At 49.1% G+C, this 19,166-nt stretch overlaps 1 protein-coding gene across 1 annotated transcript in view; it reads right to left on the bottom strand.

Annotated features, from left to right (window-relative positions):
* Positions 1 to 681: 681 nt before the first annotated feature.
* SGPP2 (sphingosine-1-phosphate phosphatase 2) overlaps positions 682 to 19,166 on the bottom strand; it is a 28,329-nt gene continuing 9,844 nt past the window's right edge. The window contains exons 2-5 of the mRNA XM_088528554.1: positions 10,932 to 11,090; positions 6,180 to 6,359; positions 4,488 to 4,577; positions 682 to 1,227 (exon numbers count right to left, since the gene is read on the bottom strand). Of these exons, the coding sequence (XP_088384680.1) occupies positions 682 to 1,227; positions 4,488 to 4,577; positions 6,180 to 6,359; positions 10,932 to 11,090 (975 nt within the window). The remainder of the gene's footprint in view (positions 1,228 to 4,487; positions 4,578 to 6,179; positions 6,360 to 10,931; positions 11,091 to 19,166) is intronic.

The raw sequence follows: 19,166 nt of genomic DNA, 5'->3' as shown, positions 1-19,166 counted from the left end.
GTCCATACATGGGATGGCATGGAAGCCCCCTTGCAATGCTGCGGAGCCCCAGGAAATCGTGGTGTTTTACCCTCAGCCACCTGAGGCACAACGATGGTCGCTGGACATGTCCCGCAGCGAGGTTCCCAGCGCAGACCCTCCGCTCCCCTTGGAGCTGCGGTGACAACTGCCGAGCTGTGCATGGAAAAGGGTCTGCCAGAGGTGCAGATGCTTCTCATCAGCACCCTGGGTAAACCTGTTATCAATCACTCAGCTGCTTTGGGTTGGGTTTTTCTTTCTTCTCTTAAATAAACTACGAGTGTGATGGGTAAAACCACACACACCGACATGGACATTGAGGACGATATGACAAGCGACAAGGACAGTGACGAGCAGCTCCGCGGTGCGCCGCGCTGCCCTCCCCAGCACGGCGTCCTGTCTGCGAGCTCGGCCCTGTGCCCCGTGCTTGTCACATCTCCTCATCTGGGCCACCGGCCTCCGACGAAGACAGGCAGCCGAACTGGCCGTTCCTAACCCCAGGTTACCCGCATACAGCTGCCCCCGTGAATCCTCATCACAGCGTGGTGTTTTAGGCCAGTGCAGAAAGGCACAAAATGTTTCTCAGTCAAGTTACCAGCCTGGAATGACTTACTGCATCTCCAGAACAGCGGTGCCGTGAGCTGTGTCTGTAAGGAACGGGGCTCAGATCAGACCTAGCACCTGGTGCAGCACCGGCACAATCACAGTCGCGCTGAAGCCAACTGAAGAGTACGTTATAAATTTATAGGGCACCTCAACCTCCAGGCGTCTTCTGGCTTCCAGATCACCCACGGGGAACTTGTAGCGGTAGCGCAGCACGCCCAGGACCACGTTCTTCATGAGCTGCCGCGTCACGAGGATAATGCCGATGCCCACGAGGAACCTGGCCAGCATAACCACGAGCATGGGACCCGAGAGCAGGGGAAAGCCCGGCCGAAAGCTGCGGTTGCTGTGAGCTGCCGCCACGTACTGGTTGTTCAACCAAAACCCCACAGTCGCTCCAGCGCCCGCTCCTAGGATGGTGGTGGTGTCCGCCCGCGTGGGGCTGTAGGAGTCGAGCTTGGGGTAGTTGTAGCACAGGAGCAGCGGCACGGCTATGGAGAGCAGCGGGCAGAGCGGGCTCGTCAGCAGCACGTGGTCGATGGAGTCCCACGCCGGGCACACGAGCACCAGCAGCACGGCCGAAATCAGCGCCCCGCCGAGCACGTCCTGCGAAGAGAGCGGTTTTGAGAGGCTTTTTAGACCTCTGTCAAACCAAAATCCTCCGTCCATACAGAACTCCAACGGAAAAGACTTTTGCGTGACTTGATCTCTTGGGGGTTGTTAAGGTAAGAGATCTTAATAGAAACCCACTCCCTCCCATAATTTCCAGTAATGCCCTTGTATCAATAGGATCATCACATTCTTCACTTGCGTAAGCAGAGGATGCTCTTTTCCCAAAGGAAACCCCAGTCCAGGAACACAACCTCCAGGGAAAAAGAGCACAGAGCTGTGGGACACAGTGCGCAGATCTGACCTCCCACAGCAAGAGACAGCACTGCTGGGCAAGAAAAAATCAGCAAGAAATCCATCGCCCAAGCCTCTGAGATCCGGCTTGTGTCTCAGTGCCTGAAGCAAGTGTGTAGTTAAAACCTAATTTATTAACAGAGGCAAACAAGCTGTTTTGAGAACTTGACTGTTGTCAACAACACTGCTGGGAAAGGAAAGGAGGTGAAAGCCAACCCGTAACAAAAGTATTCTGCGTGTCAGCGGCAGCAGTCACATTAAAAGCAACGTTGGAAGTTTCGCTGTGCTCCTCTCTAGATATCAGGACCAGCAGAATTTCTTTCTTACCATGAAATTGATTGCAAAAGCTAGAGTTAATCACATACAAAAATGTCCCATTCTCAAGATTGTATCTTTTTTATGAAGTCATGACAGTTGACTATTTCTATGCTTGGTCACAGTCTAAAATGAATTATTTATGAGACCTCTCTTATGGGAGGACTTTTCTTCACAATAAAATTATTTCATGACTTCCTAGTGAATGCATTACTCAAATATGCTTGAACTTCAGGTGCTTACAGCTTCCAGGCAATAGATTCACTTTTTCACATTCGCATTATACACATTTCTAATACAAATTTCCACTAAAATCCAGGAAAGGTTGGGGAGCTAAAGAGCTTTAAGAAGATATTTAACAGTGTAGAATTAATTATTTCTCCTCCTTCTCTATTAAACTTTCTAAGCACATTATCAGAAGAGGAAGCACTGCTTGATATTTGAGAGGAAAAAACACTTTTCTGGAATATTTGCACAAGATATTTAGAAGAGGGATCTTGATTTTTTTTCCGCCCCCATCCTGGAGACGGTGAATATTCCCAAGAAGGAAATTCTTCCCCCGTTTGCCTGTGTAAACAGACGAGCGACTCGTCAAGCCCACAATTACGCAGGGATTTCTCAAGGAGGGAGGGAAGGGCTTCCGCCCAAGGTGCGAGGCCGCTCGGCACAGCGGGCAGCCGCGCTCGGGCGCTCCGGTCGCTCCACGTCCCCAGCGCCGCGTGGGCCCGTGCCGGGGCTCCCAGCCCATCGGCCGCGGCGCCCGGCCTGCGCAGGCTGCTTGCTGCGGCCCTGCGAGCAAGAGAGGCCTCGATTCCACACTCTTTAACCCGAAAGGAGGAATTCGGCTTTGCTACCTGAAGAATGACCCCGTATCGGGTTTCTGGTGCTGCAAGTTTTAGCTGCTTTCCTGTACTACAGGAAAGTATGCAAAGAAAAACAACTGACATAAAAACATAGTTGCATGTGATACATTAGATACAGGATTTGAGCAATTTAAAATACTGCTGACTTGTGCATGTGCACAAGGCAGTAGCAGCGGTTCAGCAAAAGCTACTTTTGGGATTTTTCCCAGAAAAATTGGGTATGTCCTTGCGTGGTACAAAGCTGGCAGCAGCACTATTGGTGTGTTTCTGGTGTTGAACTTCTGGTACAAGATTTTACAGCAGATTTTCTTTTTTATTTTTTAAAGATTGCAAAACTATGTGGTTTGGCTTTTTGAAGGCAAGACCATTTTATCCTCTTTTCATTACAACTAAACTCAGGCTGAAGGCTGGAATTGCAAGCACTGATAGAAGACCCCTGGAACATCAAATGGCTTCCCAACTATGGTGGCATTCCCAGATATTTCTTGGTATTTCCAACCAAAGCCATAATAAGACTTTTCCTGCTCTGTCTTGTATGCAGTCACTTAATGCCTGAATTCCCTTCATGGTTTCATTTAGAAGCAGGGCTATGCTCTTCTGAACAGAAACATCTTACTGTTTTTCTGTGCTCCAGAGGAGCCTAGCAAAGCCCTGTCGATGGGCAAGACTTTGCACAGTTGAACTGAGGAGCTTTTTTTTGTTTTAAAGCCTTTTTTTTTTTTAATGATGCCAAAGGCACAAAGGATGACTTCTTCTTTACCCTAAAATCCATCTAAATTTAGAGGCGTCTTTCATTATCGTGAAACAGCAAGGGAAGTATGCTAAGAATTTTTACTGGTTGACTCAGGGTCACCAGTTAAGAAAGGATGTCTCCAGCTTAGATTTAAGATATTGCTTAGATCCAATAGGGCTAAAAGGAAGGGCAGGCCATATTTTATAGAAAACCCTAATCTCATAAGGGCTCTCTTTGACTCCATCAAGTCTCCTTATTAGAGCAAGCATGGCTATTACTCAATAAAAGATGTAATACTCTTTCCTACGCGAGCGGCACGCAGCACGTACCAGCCAGGAGCTGGGGACCTGGATCACCCTCGGATAACCACACGCAGGAGAGCCATAACAGGCCCTCTCACCAGGGAGCCACTCTGCAAGCAAGGCCATGTCAAAATCTGCTCCTAAAGCAGGACAGGCATCATTTTCTCCAAGCAACCCTGGCCTACTATTTATCCTACGAAGAGCTTTGAGTATGTTTTGGGTGCGGTATTTGTGCACCACAGCCCTTTGAGTTTCCTGCCCGTTCAGTATTTCTCAAGCCTGTTGTAACAACCTTTTGAGCTCTCGCGTGCCCGCACGGTGCTGCGAACCCCGGTGCCCAGCCAGGCCTCGGCGGGGCTGGCAGCGCCGTGACTCACGGAGCTGCTATTCCCGGGCACTCCCGGGCCCGCGGCTCCCGCTGACAGCACGGGGGCTCCTGCCCAAGAGCGCGGCCACGCAGCACCACGGCAAGTTGCTCAAGCGCGTTCCTTGCAATTAGCGTTGCAAAACACGGGCGTGCAGTTCACATGCCACACCACCCTCACGGCTTCCTTAATTGCACACGTAATTCCCTTTCACACTCAATAGCGGTAGCCTGGGGGCTTCCTCCCATAAGGCGCAGCCCCGGATTTAGTGGCGCTGCCTACTCGGGGCTCCCGCGGTGCCCGGCGCTGGCAGGGCAGGCGTCTCGCGCGGGGTGGGAAGCGGGGCCGGCCGCGGAGCGGGGCGGCGCGGGGCCGCTCGGCTTACCAGCACGGTGTGCATCCCCGTGTAGAGCCGGCTGAGGCACACCAGCGTGGAGAAGAGCAAGGCGCCCGTCAGCCCCAGCTCGAAGGGGTACTGCCGAAAGAGAAAACACGGGTCACCAACATTCACCACTTCCACATCAGCACGCGGCTGGAAGAGAGCGTCCCAAAAGCTAGGAAAGACCTTAAGGAGGAGGGAAAGCCAGAGCACATCCTAGGAGGGACCACCAAGGTTTAACTGCTGCTTCGGGTTGTCTGGGTTGGAAATTAGATACCCGGATCCGACCTGATCAATGCTGCTCAGGAAGCAAGGCAGGAGGGGAAAAAATCCATGTCTAGGCTGCAGGAACGGTCCAATTGTTAGAGCAGTCAGGACCACTCTTTGCTGCCATGTTCAAAGATTAATAATATTCTTACAAACCTGTTTTCATGTAATTCCCTGTCTGTGTTGCCCAGTAACATGGAAGCAAGTAATTAAAAAAAAAAAAAAAGGCACTTAATCCACTCATTTGAATCCTGTTTTCCTGTTTTAGCGCTCCACTGAAGATGAGCTTGCTGCATTGCATTTTAGTCTGTAAGGGACTCTTCCTAAAAAATAATACCAAATACAGAAAAACGCAACAAAATCCCTCAGTTTAACACACAGACTCCTGAGAGTCTCCTGACTGAGCAGATGACCATAGCGGCTATAGGTCAGGGCAAAACCTCTTCTGCAGCTCCCTTAGGCACCACGACTCACTAGTGACCCTTCCCCTCTGGCACATCCGAGCCCCTGACACAGACAGCTCAGGCCCTGTCCGCAGATGTCACTCCTGGTTCATAAAGCGCTGGTTTTCCCTCGCTTCTCCAAGCCTCCTGAGTGTGTACATCTGCTTCGGCGCCTCCTTGGCAGGTGGGCTGGGAGCCCATCCAGGCCAGTAATCGATTACTGGGGCAGCTTTGCAAGACAGCAGCATAATGTCACAGTGGATTTTTCCTTCTCCATAGAAGCAATTAAACCACTTAATTATTTTACAGTGGCTCTACTGTTTCACAGCAGTTTCCAAGCAGTGTGACAGTGCCAGTCTGCTCTACTGAGATGAAGGTCCAGAGGCCTCAGCATCAAGGTTCTCACTTCCTATAGCAAGGACTAAATAAAAGCAACATGTCATCTTCTAAATGAAGACTGGAGCCCACCTCCACTACTTGCAGCCCCACAGCTTTTAATGGGTGGTGTCACGCAGCTGTGACACCAGTGTGTCCCAAACAGGACACCCAGGATGCCCAGACACTGATGGGCACTGGGCTTCAGGCCAGGGCCCCCTCAGACACATGGGCTCCTCTCTGAAATGCACTAGAGAAGGTGGAGAAACACCTCAGTATGATGCAGCCAGGACGTCGCTGCCTGGCTACAGGAAACGCATGTTAGGAGTTGTAAAATGAAATAAAAAAAAAAATCACAGTGAGTTCCCAAGCCTCAACGTGATAGCCCAGCACCCACCCTGGGCTGGTTTTGTGCCCCAGGAAGGGCATATCCACTAAACGTATTTCTGAATACTATCTGCCAGCTAAGGATGGCTACAGGGAAAAGCACTTGCTTGTGGAAATGCAAGAAGCTCCTCCAGAAATGGCCACAGCCTCAGATTTATGTTTTCTGCAGTTTAAAGGACACAGCCAAATGTTGTATTTTGGGGTTTTTTCTTTTCTATCCGCTTACCTTGTACTGGTTGGTGGTGGCACTCAGGAAGGAGAAGGAGATGGCGGTAGCAGCCATGGCGTGGGTGGAGGGCATCCCGTACTCCGCATCCGCCCTCGTCTCCAGCTTCACCACGGGCGGTGAGAGGGGCCGCGGCCACTTCAGGAGGTCCTTGGCCACCTGGCCGATGTACATGACTACCTGCGGGAGAGGACGTCACCGTCAGCGTGGGGCTCCCGCGGCCCTCGACGCTTCGGGGCTCGGCGCTGCCAAATCCACCACTGCGGGAAGGGAGGTTAGCCCTGAATTATTAAAGGTCTTTCCGTTATCCCAGGAAGCAGTGGCTGTGCAGCACCATACTGTAACTCAACCGGATCTGGTACCAAAGGCAGGTTTCAGCAAGGAGACACGGCGCTCATGGATGGGCTGAGACAGGCCAATGGCTCCTACCCCAACTGGGAAGGCCACGTTTCAATCATCTCCCTTCCATCCCTTACAGCCCTTTTCTTACAACACTTTCCTGCTCAGGGCTGCCCTGCTAGTGCAGCACACAGCTTTGCTGTGGGATCGGGAAACACTGTGCTCCCAGCCTCCAAGCGAATGCAGGCATATCTTCGGAAGCTAATTAAGTGTGGGGATTGAAAGCAGAACTGCACTCTCTAACGCAAGATGAAATGTTGAGGCTACCACTGGTGGTGCCATTGCAGAAGCAAGGCAGAATAAGCTACGTTATCTGAAGTCTTCTGCCATAACAATTTCCACTTGTTAAAGAATTACTAGTACTACCACGTAAGAGCATTACAGAAAGGGAATAAGACATCTTTGGAAAGGGCTGCTCTGATGCTGAGAACACGCCGGGCGCAGGGAAGCGGCAGCACCAGGCACGCGCAGTGCTTGCTCTTCGCTCACCGCAAATTCATTTGTGATCCATTTATTTTTTTAAAGTACATATATCACAGACACAGCAAGCGGAGGCGAGACAGTGGCACCTAGGGAACGCAGAGCCTCCCAGCCTGAGCACGACTCCTGCTTTCGGCTTGTCAGCGCGCGTGGCTTCACAGGTGACATCCCCAGCACTGCCTGCAGCTGCCTCTGGAGCCCCCACATCTAAGCAGGGCTTTGGGCAGGTGAGCAGGGGGCAGCAGCTAAAACCATGACTGGGTAACACGTCACCCGTGGCAGTACACGCATTGCCAAGCCTGGAAAGGAGCAAGTACTTATTTCCCTCTCAGAAAAGGAATTTAGGTTTGAAAATGATGCCATTTGAGGGACTTGTTTTCTTTACATGGAGCAGGGTATATCTTGTGAAGAAACCAAAGGAAAAGAGAGAAAGAAAAAAAGCAAAAATAAAAAGCAGAGTAAGTCAGGGCCTTTCTGAAATTGCAGAGAGCTTCAGTATTCAGCCTGCCCTGCACAGAGGGCCAGTGCACGGATGTGATTTGGCATCGATTTGATTTATTATCTAACACCTGAACTGGGAAACAGCTGTACCTTGCAGTTCCAGAGAAACACTAAAATTTCGACTTAAACTTCACCTGAAGTTACCTCTAGCCAGGTTACTGAAATTTGTAGTCCTGACCTGACCTCAGACAGTGCTTATCCTAACTCAGTATCTCAGTTAGAAAGTTTCATTTGCAGTTTCTGCTCATGCTGTTACCAGTGCTTACAAAATTCACCTTCAATAAGTTTATCATCTTGCACATAGACCTACACAGAGCTAAACTTCATCTGCATTTGACTTAAATGTCTTATCTACACAGTGTCAAAAGCCTATGCGGGCCCTGGTCTATATAGAATTTATTTTTGCTTCCTGACATTTTGCATAGCTTACACACCTGAACCCAGTCTTAACTGTTCATATGCAGCATGCCCATCATGTATGGTGCTTTGAACAGTTTGCATTTTGGGCGAAAACTCTTATCAGTCGTTAGGAAATTGTCCCAGTAAAATGACACACAAATGCATAAAGCTCAGGACACGCGTACGAGACAGTCAAGCCCAAATCAGCTGCCAAGCAGCATCCAAGCGCTCAGTGGATGCACAGTATGTCGGCAGCACCATGCACACAGATAACCTCCTGTTGGGTATTAACCCACCAGATACCTGCAAAATCCAGAGCTCGCCACCCGCAAGTACCCATCACCAAGAGCCTTTGCAAGGCTGCGGAATTCCTCCTTGGTTCTGCACTGCCAATTCCCATTAGTCACCGGCTTATCTATGTGGTTTACTGGCAGCTTCCAAGCTTGCCCTGACAAAGTCCATGCTGGCCAGCTATTATTTATATCATACAGATTAAAAATTTATAGGCTTAAAAGAGGCGTGTGTATGTTTTGCATTCACACACCCTGTAGAAAAACAACAGGAAAAAAAAAATCCAGGAAGGATGCTGAATGGCAAGCCGAAAATTGAGCTTTCTTTTTATCTTGAGGATCTCTAACCTCACATCTGAAATTCCCCATCCAAATAAAGCTCCTAGCTCAGAAGGAGCATAATGACAAACAAACCACCATGCTAAATCTTCACCTTCTAAGCTCCAGCGTGAAATAAACTTGAACTGCACTTGCGAGCTGGTTTCTCTGGGGCTGGTTTTCACCTTTGCTCTTCCTGGTTTTGGCCGGGAGCCGCGCCGGGACACGGAGGAACCGGGTACCTCCATCCCACGCTGCATCAAGACCTCCGGCAGCTCCTTCCGCCGTCTGCAAGGGAAAAGGTGCAGCCCACGCACACGGTGCGAATCCTCTGCTGGTTTGGAGGACACAGGTTGGAGAAGCCCTCCCCGGCCCTCCAGTCCCATTCTCCACTGCACACATTATCCTTCCCGTGGTCCTGCTCCCTCTGAAGCCAGCCCAGGAGCTGATCCCGATGCCTCCAAACCTCCTGCTCCAACGTACCTTATTCACGGCTGCTTTATGCCCATCCCTTCCTGGGGCTATTTTAAGAAGCTCCTTGCTTTCCCTGGTATTCACAGGCAGCATCAATCTCTCCCAGACTTCATTTCGTTAGGACCTTATCTAGGCTCGCCGCCTCTGCTCCTGGAAGAGCCAGTTTCCTCATCACCCCTGGACCTGCTCCAGTTTAAATACATCTTTCTCAAATGTGGGCGACCAGCGCCGCACAAACTATTACAGACAAGATCTCATAAATGCCTTGTAAACATCATTAAGGCTTTCTCAATTTTTATGGGAAGGAACTCCCCTGGCCCCTATTCCATCATTTCTGACATCGTTATGACAGAAACCCATAGGTTGAATTCCCAAACAATGCAAAATAAGAAATATCACACTTAACACCGCTTCTTTTTCTCTGCTGTTCAAGTTTAAATCCACTTTTCCTGTTTGGTGCCCATGTCGGTCAATCAAGTTTTATCAGCACGTCTCCACACATCAATATCTTTGCACAAAAAGCACTAAAAGATTGCTCCTGTTGCCTTGCTGAAGAGCTTCCCTAATATTCTCTCTTCATCGCAGACAGTGTTAAAAGGGAACAACGATCATCTTCTGCTTTGCCCTCACAGTTTGGATACCAACTCTCCTCTCCAGCTAGATAAGAGCTTTCCGCAGGCCATGTATCAAGGTAAAACACTCAAAACGCCACACTTTTGGTGTCTGACATTTCTGTAGTCTACTGACAGGCAACCACAACCACTGATAACACAATAAATCCTTATCAGTGTCCCAAGGTGCTGTGCCAGCAATTGAACTATCCAGCTGCACCTGCCATAACATTAATGCAGAGCCATGAGAGATTTTTAGTCACTCCACGATTACATATAATTAAAATGTTTTTAAAACTACAGATTGTCACAAGACTTCACGCTCAAAATATCTTCTCCTTTTTCACTTTTCAGTACAAAAGGCAACTCCACAACTCTTTGGGCAACTGGAAAAAATAATACCAATAATTGTAATATCAAATGCTTGAACACTCTAATTAAGTCAGGCTAGATCTGCCCAGCACTCTGACGGATGCCTTGCAAGATGAAGCAAAGCAAGGCTTCAGAAAGGCACTGGGTAGCTCTAAAGAGACGTTTTTTGAGCAATATGGGACAACAGGAGGCTGTGACTAGCAATTCTCATTTTCGTTGGCCCATGTTCAGAAGCAGTAGGTGTTCTCCTGGCCAAACCCCAGCTCTAATTATACAGGGTCCACCTACCTCTAGATTTCATCTGCAAGTTATTTTTCCATCTTCTCTTGATAAAACGTATTGATTAGGGTTATTGGCATGGAGCAACTGATACCTTCCACCCAAGACAGGCTTCATTTTAAGTGTGCAACCCAATTCAAATTGCACTTATTATTTCTGACCTTACTATTTGGACAAAAGACAGAATATTATTAATCAGAATCAACTCAGTCAAGGTGACATTTCATTGTAAAGAAAAAAAGCTAGCTACCACATCCAAGTTTTCACCAAATTTCAATTTCTCTAATCAATATGGATTGACAACCAAACCTCAAGGGTCTGCAGCCTGCTGGAGATGGTCTAAAATGCTCTTTTTTGGGCAGCAAAGATGCGATCAACAACAAGATAAGCAAGAGTAATGATAAAACAATATAGTCATTCCCAGGGAAAAAAAAAAAAAAAAAAAAAAAAAAGATTAGTGCCTTGTTATCTACTTATTTTGAGTGCCAACATGGAAATACCTTATTTTGTTGTTTTTGTTATCCAAAGGGGTTATGTTTGTCTGTGTGTTATTCTTATCCTTAAATATTCATTTGCTACAATTACAGAATTCAAAAGTACACGTTTAAACAAGTCCCAGAAATACTTACAGACCAAATGACTATCATCCTTCTAGACACGGAGTGATCTATGTTCCAGTAAGTAAATGGAAGGAAAGTGATATAAAACACCTCTTCACCCAGAGCAGCCGAAAACCTGAACAAGTAGTAGTAGAAATAGTTCTTCACAACATACTTCTGTGCACAGTCCTGAAAGCAAGAAAAGTTTAGAGACCATTAACAAATTACGCCATATATCTAATGCGCATTGCAATTACAACACTATAATTTCCAGCCCTATAAACCAATTTCTTAATCAAGTAATGATTTGTCAGAACAAATCATAAGAAATTAGGTTCAATTTTTATACTAAAAGGGAGATCATAGTGCTTGATCGCATTTACTGCATATCAGAAATCTGTTCAAACTAATTAAGGATAGCAGTCACTTTGAAAAACAGGTTTTCAAGAGATCAGACCAATCTTTGCTCTAGGGAAATCTTCTATATTTAACCAAAGGGTATCGATCTGTTAATTGCAAAGATTCTACAACTCTAGATAAAAACAAAACAAAATTGCTTTTGCTAGAAATTTGAGATAATATAAATAAACAAAAGGATGAACAAAGTGGTGGTGGGGCCCATACCTGGGGTCACTCTGCGTGTCTCCAACCACCAGCTTCCCAGCAAATAGTGGTCATTTCGTGGAGCTTTTTGCCACTGCTGACTTTTGGGACAAGCCCATCACCAAGACACCTTCCACCTCATCGCCAGAAGCAATGGGCAAATAAATTAGATTTTATATGTATGTCTGAATGCTTCAGAAAAAAAGAGGAAAAACTTTTGAGGAGGATTTTTAATTTAGAAGGCAGGGGAGGGGCAGCCAATCTCTTCTCTCTTCATCTCTCCCAATAGGGAAATAAATAATAATAATAATAATAATAATAATAATAAGGCAGTGTAAATACAAGGCAAAACTTCCTAACCATTAGAGCTGAAGAGGGATCAGGAAGGTCTCAGCAGAGGCCCTGGAGAGTTTGGCTAAAATACAGCTTCACAGTAAGTTTCTGAAGCCCTTATGAAAGCAAAACTATTAGTTTCTAAGCTGACTATGAGCCTAATCTACCAGAGATAAATCCTCATCATTAGAGAGAAAAATGCAAAAATTGCCAAAAGAGTCTAGACACTCAATTGTGATTCATTTCAAAAGCAATTAGAAGTTGCAATCCCTTAATCTGCTTTCCATATGGAGATTATTAGGCCGACTGTATGAAGACAATAAAAGAAAGACAGAAACAAGCATCATGCATTCACTATCACAGAAAAAAAGAAAAGTTATATTTAGATTGATTCCAGCATCCACAGCAGCACAGAAGAGATGAGTCATTGCTTTTGAAATGCTCAGGTTGCAGGAGCACTCCCCCGTGCATTAGCAATAGAGGTCGCAGATTAGTTACCGGCACCACTAAGTAAATTTAGAAGTTTGAGTGAAGGAACAAGCAGTCCGGGAGTCTCAGTCTCCTGCATCAATTAGCAGTCGCCCCCAGTGCAATTAGCAGCTCTGATGCTCCTGCCCGAGCCAGCCGGGCCGTCCCGCGAGGACGCTGCCACTTAGCAGCCCTCCTGGGTGCCCCAGGGGACACACGCGTGTCCCTGTGCCCCGGGCCAGGGGGGAGCAGGCGCAGCCCCAAGGCAATTCCTGTGCATCTGAAACCTCGTGGCGGAGAGGGAGCAAATGCTCCAATTACAGTAATGCGTTCTATGGGGAAAAAACATTGGTTTATAATCCTTCAGCTTCTAGAAGAAATACGGAGTTGATTTTTTTTTTTTTTTTGCAGGGGGAAGGGGGAGCAATCCTTCTACATGACTTTTTAAATATTTCATTTCTTCCTCCTCTATCACAAATCATCTCCTGCTTGATTTATTTTTTAAATTTCTTTTTCAAATTATTTTTAACCCCTCACACACACACATTTGGAACAGCCTTGCAGGCGAGTCCCAAGACAAACAGACCATGTCTATGATACATATCATGGCAACGACTGCACTTGACAAATGACAGGTGGCACAGAAGAACTCTATTTGGTTTCCAGTCATGTATGGTTATAAAATAAATAAATAAATAAACCTTTTTTTTTTTTAAAAAAAAAAGCAATCATTAGGGTCCTAAAACATAACCACAAGAAGCCCACTAAAAGTCTGCTTCAGCCTTCTTTTACCGGGGCATGAGAAGTCCAGTTGTGGATCACCAGCGTAAAGCCAAGCAGGTAGTTAGACTTTACTGTTTTGATTCACTCTTTCTGAAGAAAGCCAACATTGCTGTAAGCAACCTGTGCAGCACATCCCTGCTACCTCCCCACTTGAATCTCCATGCAGGAAAAAGCCATTACAACTAGCTTCTGTGTGAACATTTAGTGCCTTCTCCCTCTCAGCAGCTTACTCAGTCTCTATTTTTAAATAACCGAGATCTGTAGGAGACTTGCAAATTATTAAAATATAGGAGTTGTTTATATTCCATATCCTGAAGCAATTCAATGCCTCCAATAACCTGTGAAGCTCTTTGGACGAGTCAGCCCTGCTACCCATCTCCAGCATCACTTGGTTGGAATCAGAGAGGCTTGATGGCACAAAAATTAAAGATGTAAAGAAAGGCAGGCTTTCAAGAACATTTTAGAAGGAAGCATAACAAGCAGCTGAACCACTAGCAATGTATATCAAATCAAGCTTAAAATATATAAATATACATATATATATATATAGAGAGAGAGAGAGAGAGAGGCCCCCTGACAGGGAAGGGAAAGCTCTAAGGACCCTGCTCTGCTTCTCGCTGCTGCAGGAAATGCATCTTACAGGGAGCCAGGGGAGCCCCGGCTTCTCCTCGCATTCCCCGGAGATGAGCTGCGCCTCGCCGGCTCTCCAGGGGCTGGGCTGACCCAGGGATGCTCCTGGACAGCAGCTCGCTCTCAGCTTCCAACTACCTGCGCTCCTCCAGGAGCTGCGCAGCAGTAACCGCTGCTCCCGGAGCGGCTCCCGGCCGCACCGCAGCAGAGCTGGAACTGCCCTCCCCAGCCCTGCTTCTTAGCTGAAAAAAGTTGTAAGATGTAGAGAAGTCACCAAGAATGGGGCACATGAGGGGAAAAAAAAAAAAAAAGAGAGAGACAGAAAGCCCCAAGGCAGCCGGCAGAGGACAGACCCCGTGCCAGGCCCCAGCGGGCAGCTTCACGACGGTCCTCCATGGACGGCCCTTTCAGCCAGGAGCCTCGCCAAGCCGGAGGGCTTCTGCCCGTGGTTCCTTAAATCATTCAAAGCACCAAAGAAAAGCAAAATTAGCTACTTGAGCATGAAAAGGTGGTGGGCTGGGACAGATATGCACACGCGCAAGATTGCTCAGCATAGCCAGCACACTGCAGCTCTGACGGGTCCAGCACACACTTCAGAGACTTCATTTTGTCCCTGAAGTTTATTATTTTTTCATCTTAATTGCAGACAGGCTTCCTTTCTAGCCCGATAGGTGGTAGGTGGCACTACAGGCTACGTCACTGTCCACTGCCCTTGCAGGAACACAGTGAGGCCTCCTCCTCCTAGCAAGGGGACACAAATAGACCTCAGAACCTGCTGACCTGTTTGGGGCACAAACAGACCTCGAACGCTGACGAGTATAAAGTGGAGCAGAATAAGACCAGAAGTGACGGAGCACTTGTTTACACAATTAATAGGAAGAGCTAATGAAGGGAAAAAAAAAAAAAAAAGCGGTTAAGTCATCTTTCTAAAGGAAGTCTTCTTAAAAAGAACAAAAAAAAAACGTAAGTGTTTAGAATTCACAACAAACACCTACACCCTGGACACGAAGGACAACACCGTTGCCTTTATTTGCACAGCATCCCTTATGGAAAGCCATCCCCTTCATGAAGCTCCCCCGCTCTCACTTCTGGAGCTGGTGCTCTCCATTCCCACCACAGAGCTGCGTGGCACCAGCCTCGGTGGGGCTGCACATATCAGCTTTGGGGCCAGCGCTCAGAAGGCTGCTCCTGTGTCCAGTCAAACCTGCCCTGGGTCAAGCCCACGGTGCCCCAATGAGGCTGGCACGTGTTCGCATCCTCCTGCGATCCTGCTGCAGCTGGCTGGTTTGTGCAATAAGGAAGTAACAGGGCAGGAATGAGGCAGAAGAGGGATGGGCAGAAAGAAAAGTTTCCTTCCTCCCTATTTTGCAGGAGAAGAATATGTTTGCTTAATTGTGTTCTAATTCCCAAGGATTAGACTGAAATGTTGAGGGATACACCAAGGTGCTGACACCTGAAAGTATTGGGGGGTGTCAGGTAAGGGTTAGATAACTGCAGGATCTACGGATGAGGGCAAACGATGCTGTGAGAATCGGGGCAAATTATGGCCTAAATGGCCAAGTTGTTTACTTTGGAAAAGGAAGACAGAGTGGCTGACTATACTGAAATATTATGAAGGCCTATTATATAGGAATTATTTTAAATTAAGAAATAATTAAACCCGATGTAGTTTCTCATGTTTAGACAACACTAGCTGTCCATCCTAAGCCTCAGATTTACTTGCCTGCGAGGTCATGGTGAGCAATAGTCATCTTCCACCGCCCGTGCAACCCACAGACGTTCCTTGCAGAACACATGCACGAGCTGCAGTGAAGGAACAGGATGCCCAAAGGATTTCCAGGGAGAGCAGATTTCCCCTGGCTCCATGCCCATAAGCCTCCTCTGTGCTCCAGAGATCCAGAGAAGAAGAACGACAGCAGATGAGCTTTTACCCTTCTGCTTGATATCTGAACTAATGGCCTAAGACGCTGAGCAGAGTAACGAAGCGGTCAGTGTTTAACCTGGCACTAATCCCGGGCCTCCAGCAGCTCCTCGCTGCGAGGCCCACGGCCTCCCCAAGGATGGCTGTTCCAGCTGCGCGCCGGGAAGCAGCGAGATGTGAAGCCCCTGTCACCAGTGCCACCAGCCGTGGCCCGGCCGCCTGCTCACACTGGTGCTCAGCGTGCCCTGCACCACCAGGCACATCCCCTCAAGCCACCTCCACTAGTATCAAGTGTTTCCCCAGAAAGAGGTCTGATCAATCCTTCTCACTCCTGCAGACGATCTAAATGTGCATTTTCCATGGACATCCATGGAGAAAAAAAGCAATTTTGCATGGGAACTTTAAAGACCAGACTCCTGTGGGACACACAGGAGCTCTAGAGCAAGCCTGTTTCAAAATTACCCCATGCCTCATTGTATAAAAGCAGAGCTTTCACCAGTGCGGAGCCAAGAACTCTCCAAATTCCTAGGACTACAGCCCACCCGAGACGGATGTGCAGCTTTATCTACCTTTTCCATTTCTGTTGCCATCACCTTCCTTTGCTAGTAAGTAGTCTCCTCCTCTGAGAGGCAAGCAAGAACCCAACCATTAAACGGGGCCGGGCAGCTTGTAAACATTATTCTGGTCTGAAGCAGCCCAAACAGCTAAGGTATATACAACTGCATAGCAAATACGAGCTGTACTCTTTCACAAAAAAAAAAAAAAAAAAAAAATCATTTCAAGAGATGATAAAGCATATAGGAAATGGAAGAGGGAGGAAAAAAAAATCAGGCAAGTCCCCACAGAGGACTAAGTTTTTTTTTTTTCTTTTTTTTTTTTTCTTCTGTTCCTTTTACTTCAAAATATCAATGTAATCAGCAAAACCCCATTAGGATGTTACAGATAAGCAGAGCTCAGTTCTTTAAGCATGATTTGGGCACTTACTAAAACACTGGACAGGTTTTCAGGAAGTTTGAGAGTATTTTTAGGTGTGCTATTTTAGGACATGAAAAAAGACCACAGGAAAAGACACTTTCCAATTAATTTCAAAAATAAATCCCCTGGGAAACAAACTAAAATTACAAAGAGAGTGCAGAACACCAAGAAGTATTAGCTAGAGACAGGGCAATTTAGATAGCTAGTTATATAAAAAGATAGCATCTTGTCTGTTGTAACAATAAAACCTCACAAGTCCTTCCATGAAAACCCACGGCTTCAATATGAAGTCTCAGCCAGGACATAAATCCACCACTCACGCTGTTTTGCGTTATCCCCACAAATCTGAGATTTCATTAAAGTGGAGAAAAAAGTAATAGTAAGTGTTTCTAAGCGATCGGGTAATCAGGGAACGGGAAGAATGGGGCCTAGGCAGCTGGTTCGGTGCTGAGGAGCCCCACAGCCCTCACTGCTCCAGGGAGGCACCGTAGTCCCGGCCTGGCCCCACGTGCCAAGTCAGGGTCCCTCCCACATTGCGAGCGTGACCCACATTTCCCTACTCCAGCCCCAGATGCCACGAACGGGCTGAGAAGGCTGAGAAGGATGCTCTTTGCAGCGTGGATTTTCTCAAGCCTGGATAGAGTCTGTCTTTGTAATTCCCGCACTTCGCTGAAGCATCGTTCAAGCCAGCACTCCCCTCTGCTGTCTATGGATTTGAACCCAACTTCAGGGCACTTCCAAAGCGAGTGACCCAGTTACAAATCCGTTTGCCTTGTGGCCATGTCCTGCCCTGGCCAAGCTCTGCTCCCAGCACGGCACCGCCTGCCCTCGCTGCCCCATAGAGCCACATCAAGGCTCCAGCTCACGCCAACGGCGTCGCCCCAAGAGCATTCGCCCTGATAAGATTTTATTACTGGCATAACTGCACCCTGCCTGCGTCACTGGGCAAAAGCAAGCAGTGAAAGCTTACGATAAATGTGTGCAAACCTAATTTTAGACAGAGTTGTCATTCAAAAGAGGACAGGCTGAAGAAGCACCCCAAATTTCCTTATCCCGTAACTGAGGCAGGCACAGGAGAATTTGAGATGCTGGAAATGGCAACGCAAGGGCATGCTCAAGAGGAGAGCAAAGGGCAGTGCCGGCCGGGGGGAGCTGCATGGCTCAGGTAGGCCCTGCTTGCTGCATGGGCACCGTTGCCTCCTCTCCCACGGCCCCGCACAGCCAGATAGGAACCCCAGCCCGCACAGCAGAAATCAGGTCACCCCACCCGTGCCTGGGGACACGTCACGGCCTGCGCCGCTTCCTGCAGTCACACAGGTGAGGAACTGAACGTGCCACCAGGCACTGCGACCTGCCCGGCCGCGAGCGCACGGTGAGCCATGAGGAGCAGCAACGCGGCCATACAAACTTTCCTTGGATAAACCCCCGGGAGGCGCGAGGCGTCCGGGAGGGCGCGCAGCGGCTCGGCAGCCTCTGCAGCGCAGGTGCAGCCCAGACGCGCAGAAACCCGGGCGAACGGAGCGGCGGAACCGGTACCGGTACGGAGCGGGTGTCCCCGCCGCAGCCTCCGCCCACGCGGGATGCACCCCCCGTCCCCGCGACACTCACCTGCGGCCCGCGAGGCGGCCCGCGGCCGGCGGCTCCGGCGCGGAGCTGCGCGCACGCCCCGTTGCCGCCTGCGCGGCCGCGCTCCGTGTCCGCGGGCCCCTCCTCGGCGGCGGGGAAGAGGCCGCAGCAGCGCTGGAAACGCGCCACGGGCTGCGAGCCGCGCAGGCTGCGCAGCACGCGGGACATGCTGCTGCCGCCGCCGCTCCGCGCAGCGCTGCGCGGGGCCGCGCAGGTACCGCCCCGCCCGGCCCGGCGCGGCCCGCCCGTGGCACCTGCGCGGCCCGCCCGCCAGCGCCGCCTGCCGCGGACACGCGTGTCCTCCCGCGGGGGCTCCGCGCCCCACGCGGCGCTTTTCCACCGGGGGACTCAGGGCGCGTCACGAGTCGCCGAAGGGCGACGTGGGCTCTGCCCCTGCGCGCTGCACCCCGGGGTAGAAGCACCCCCGCTAAACCCCCTTTGCGTTTGTCCAGCCCGGCACCAGCACAGGCGTTTTCTCCTCAATATTTATATGTACACGTTACATGCCGCACACCCAGCCAGGCTCACGCATGTAAGGGGACGTCTCTGCGTGTTTCTGCCCTGACAGAGGTGCGGAGGCCGCTGCCCTCGGAGTCTCTGCTTGCTGGAAGTTGAGCTGCTCGGCATGGGGTGCGAAGCGGCCGCAGGCGCCGCTTGCTCCCTCTGCCCTGGGGACACATCGGGTTGCTGCGCCTTTAGGAAAGACACAGACACAGAATTGGTGGTGATTGCCACATCACCATTAGCTCAACAGAGGCTCACTGGAAAATTATTCCTTTTTTTTTAATCTCTCTCTCTCTCTCTCTTTTAAAAACCCCAAAGTGCCCCAGCTTGCGGGCGCGGATGGCGCGCCTCTTCTCGTGGCTTTGCCCCGCTCAGAATGCAAGCCCTTACGGTCCAAGGCTCACCTAGAGCACCCTCGTGGC

Source organism: Tinamus guttatus, unplaced genomic scaffold (genome assembly GCF_059628265.1).
Source record: "Tinamus guttatus ecotype Peru unplaced genomic scaffold, ASM5962826v1 Tinamus_guttatus_pri_ptg000311l, whole genome shotgun sequence".
NCBI lineage: Eukaryota > Metazoa > Chordata > Aves > Tinamiformes > Tinamidae > Tinamus > Tinamus guttatus.
This window is presented reverse-complemented; position numbering and strand designations above follow the sequence as displayed.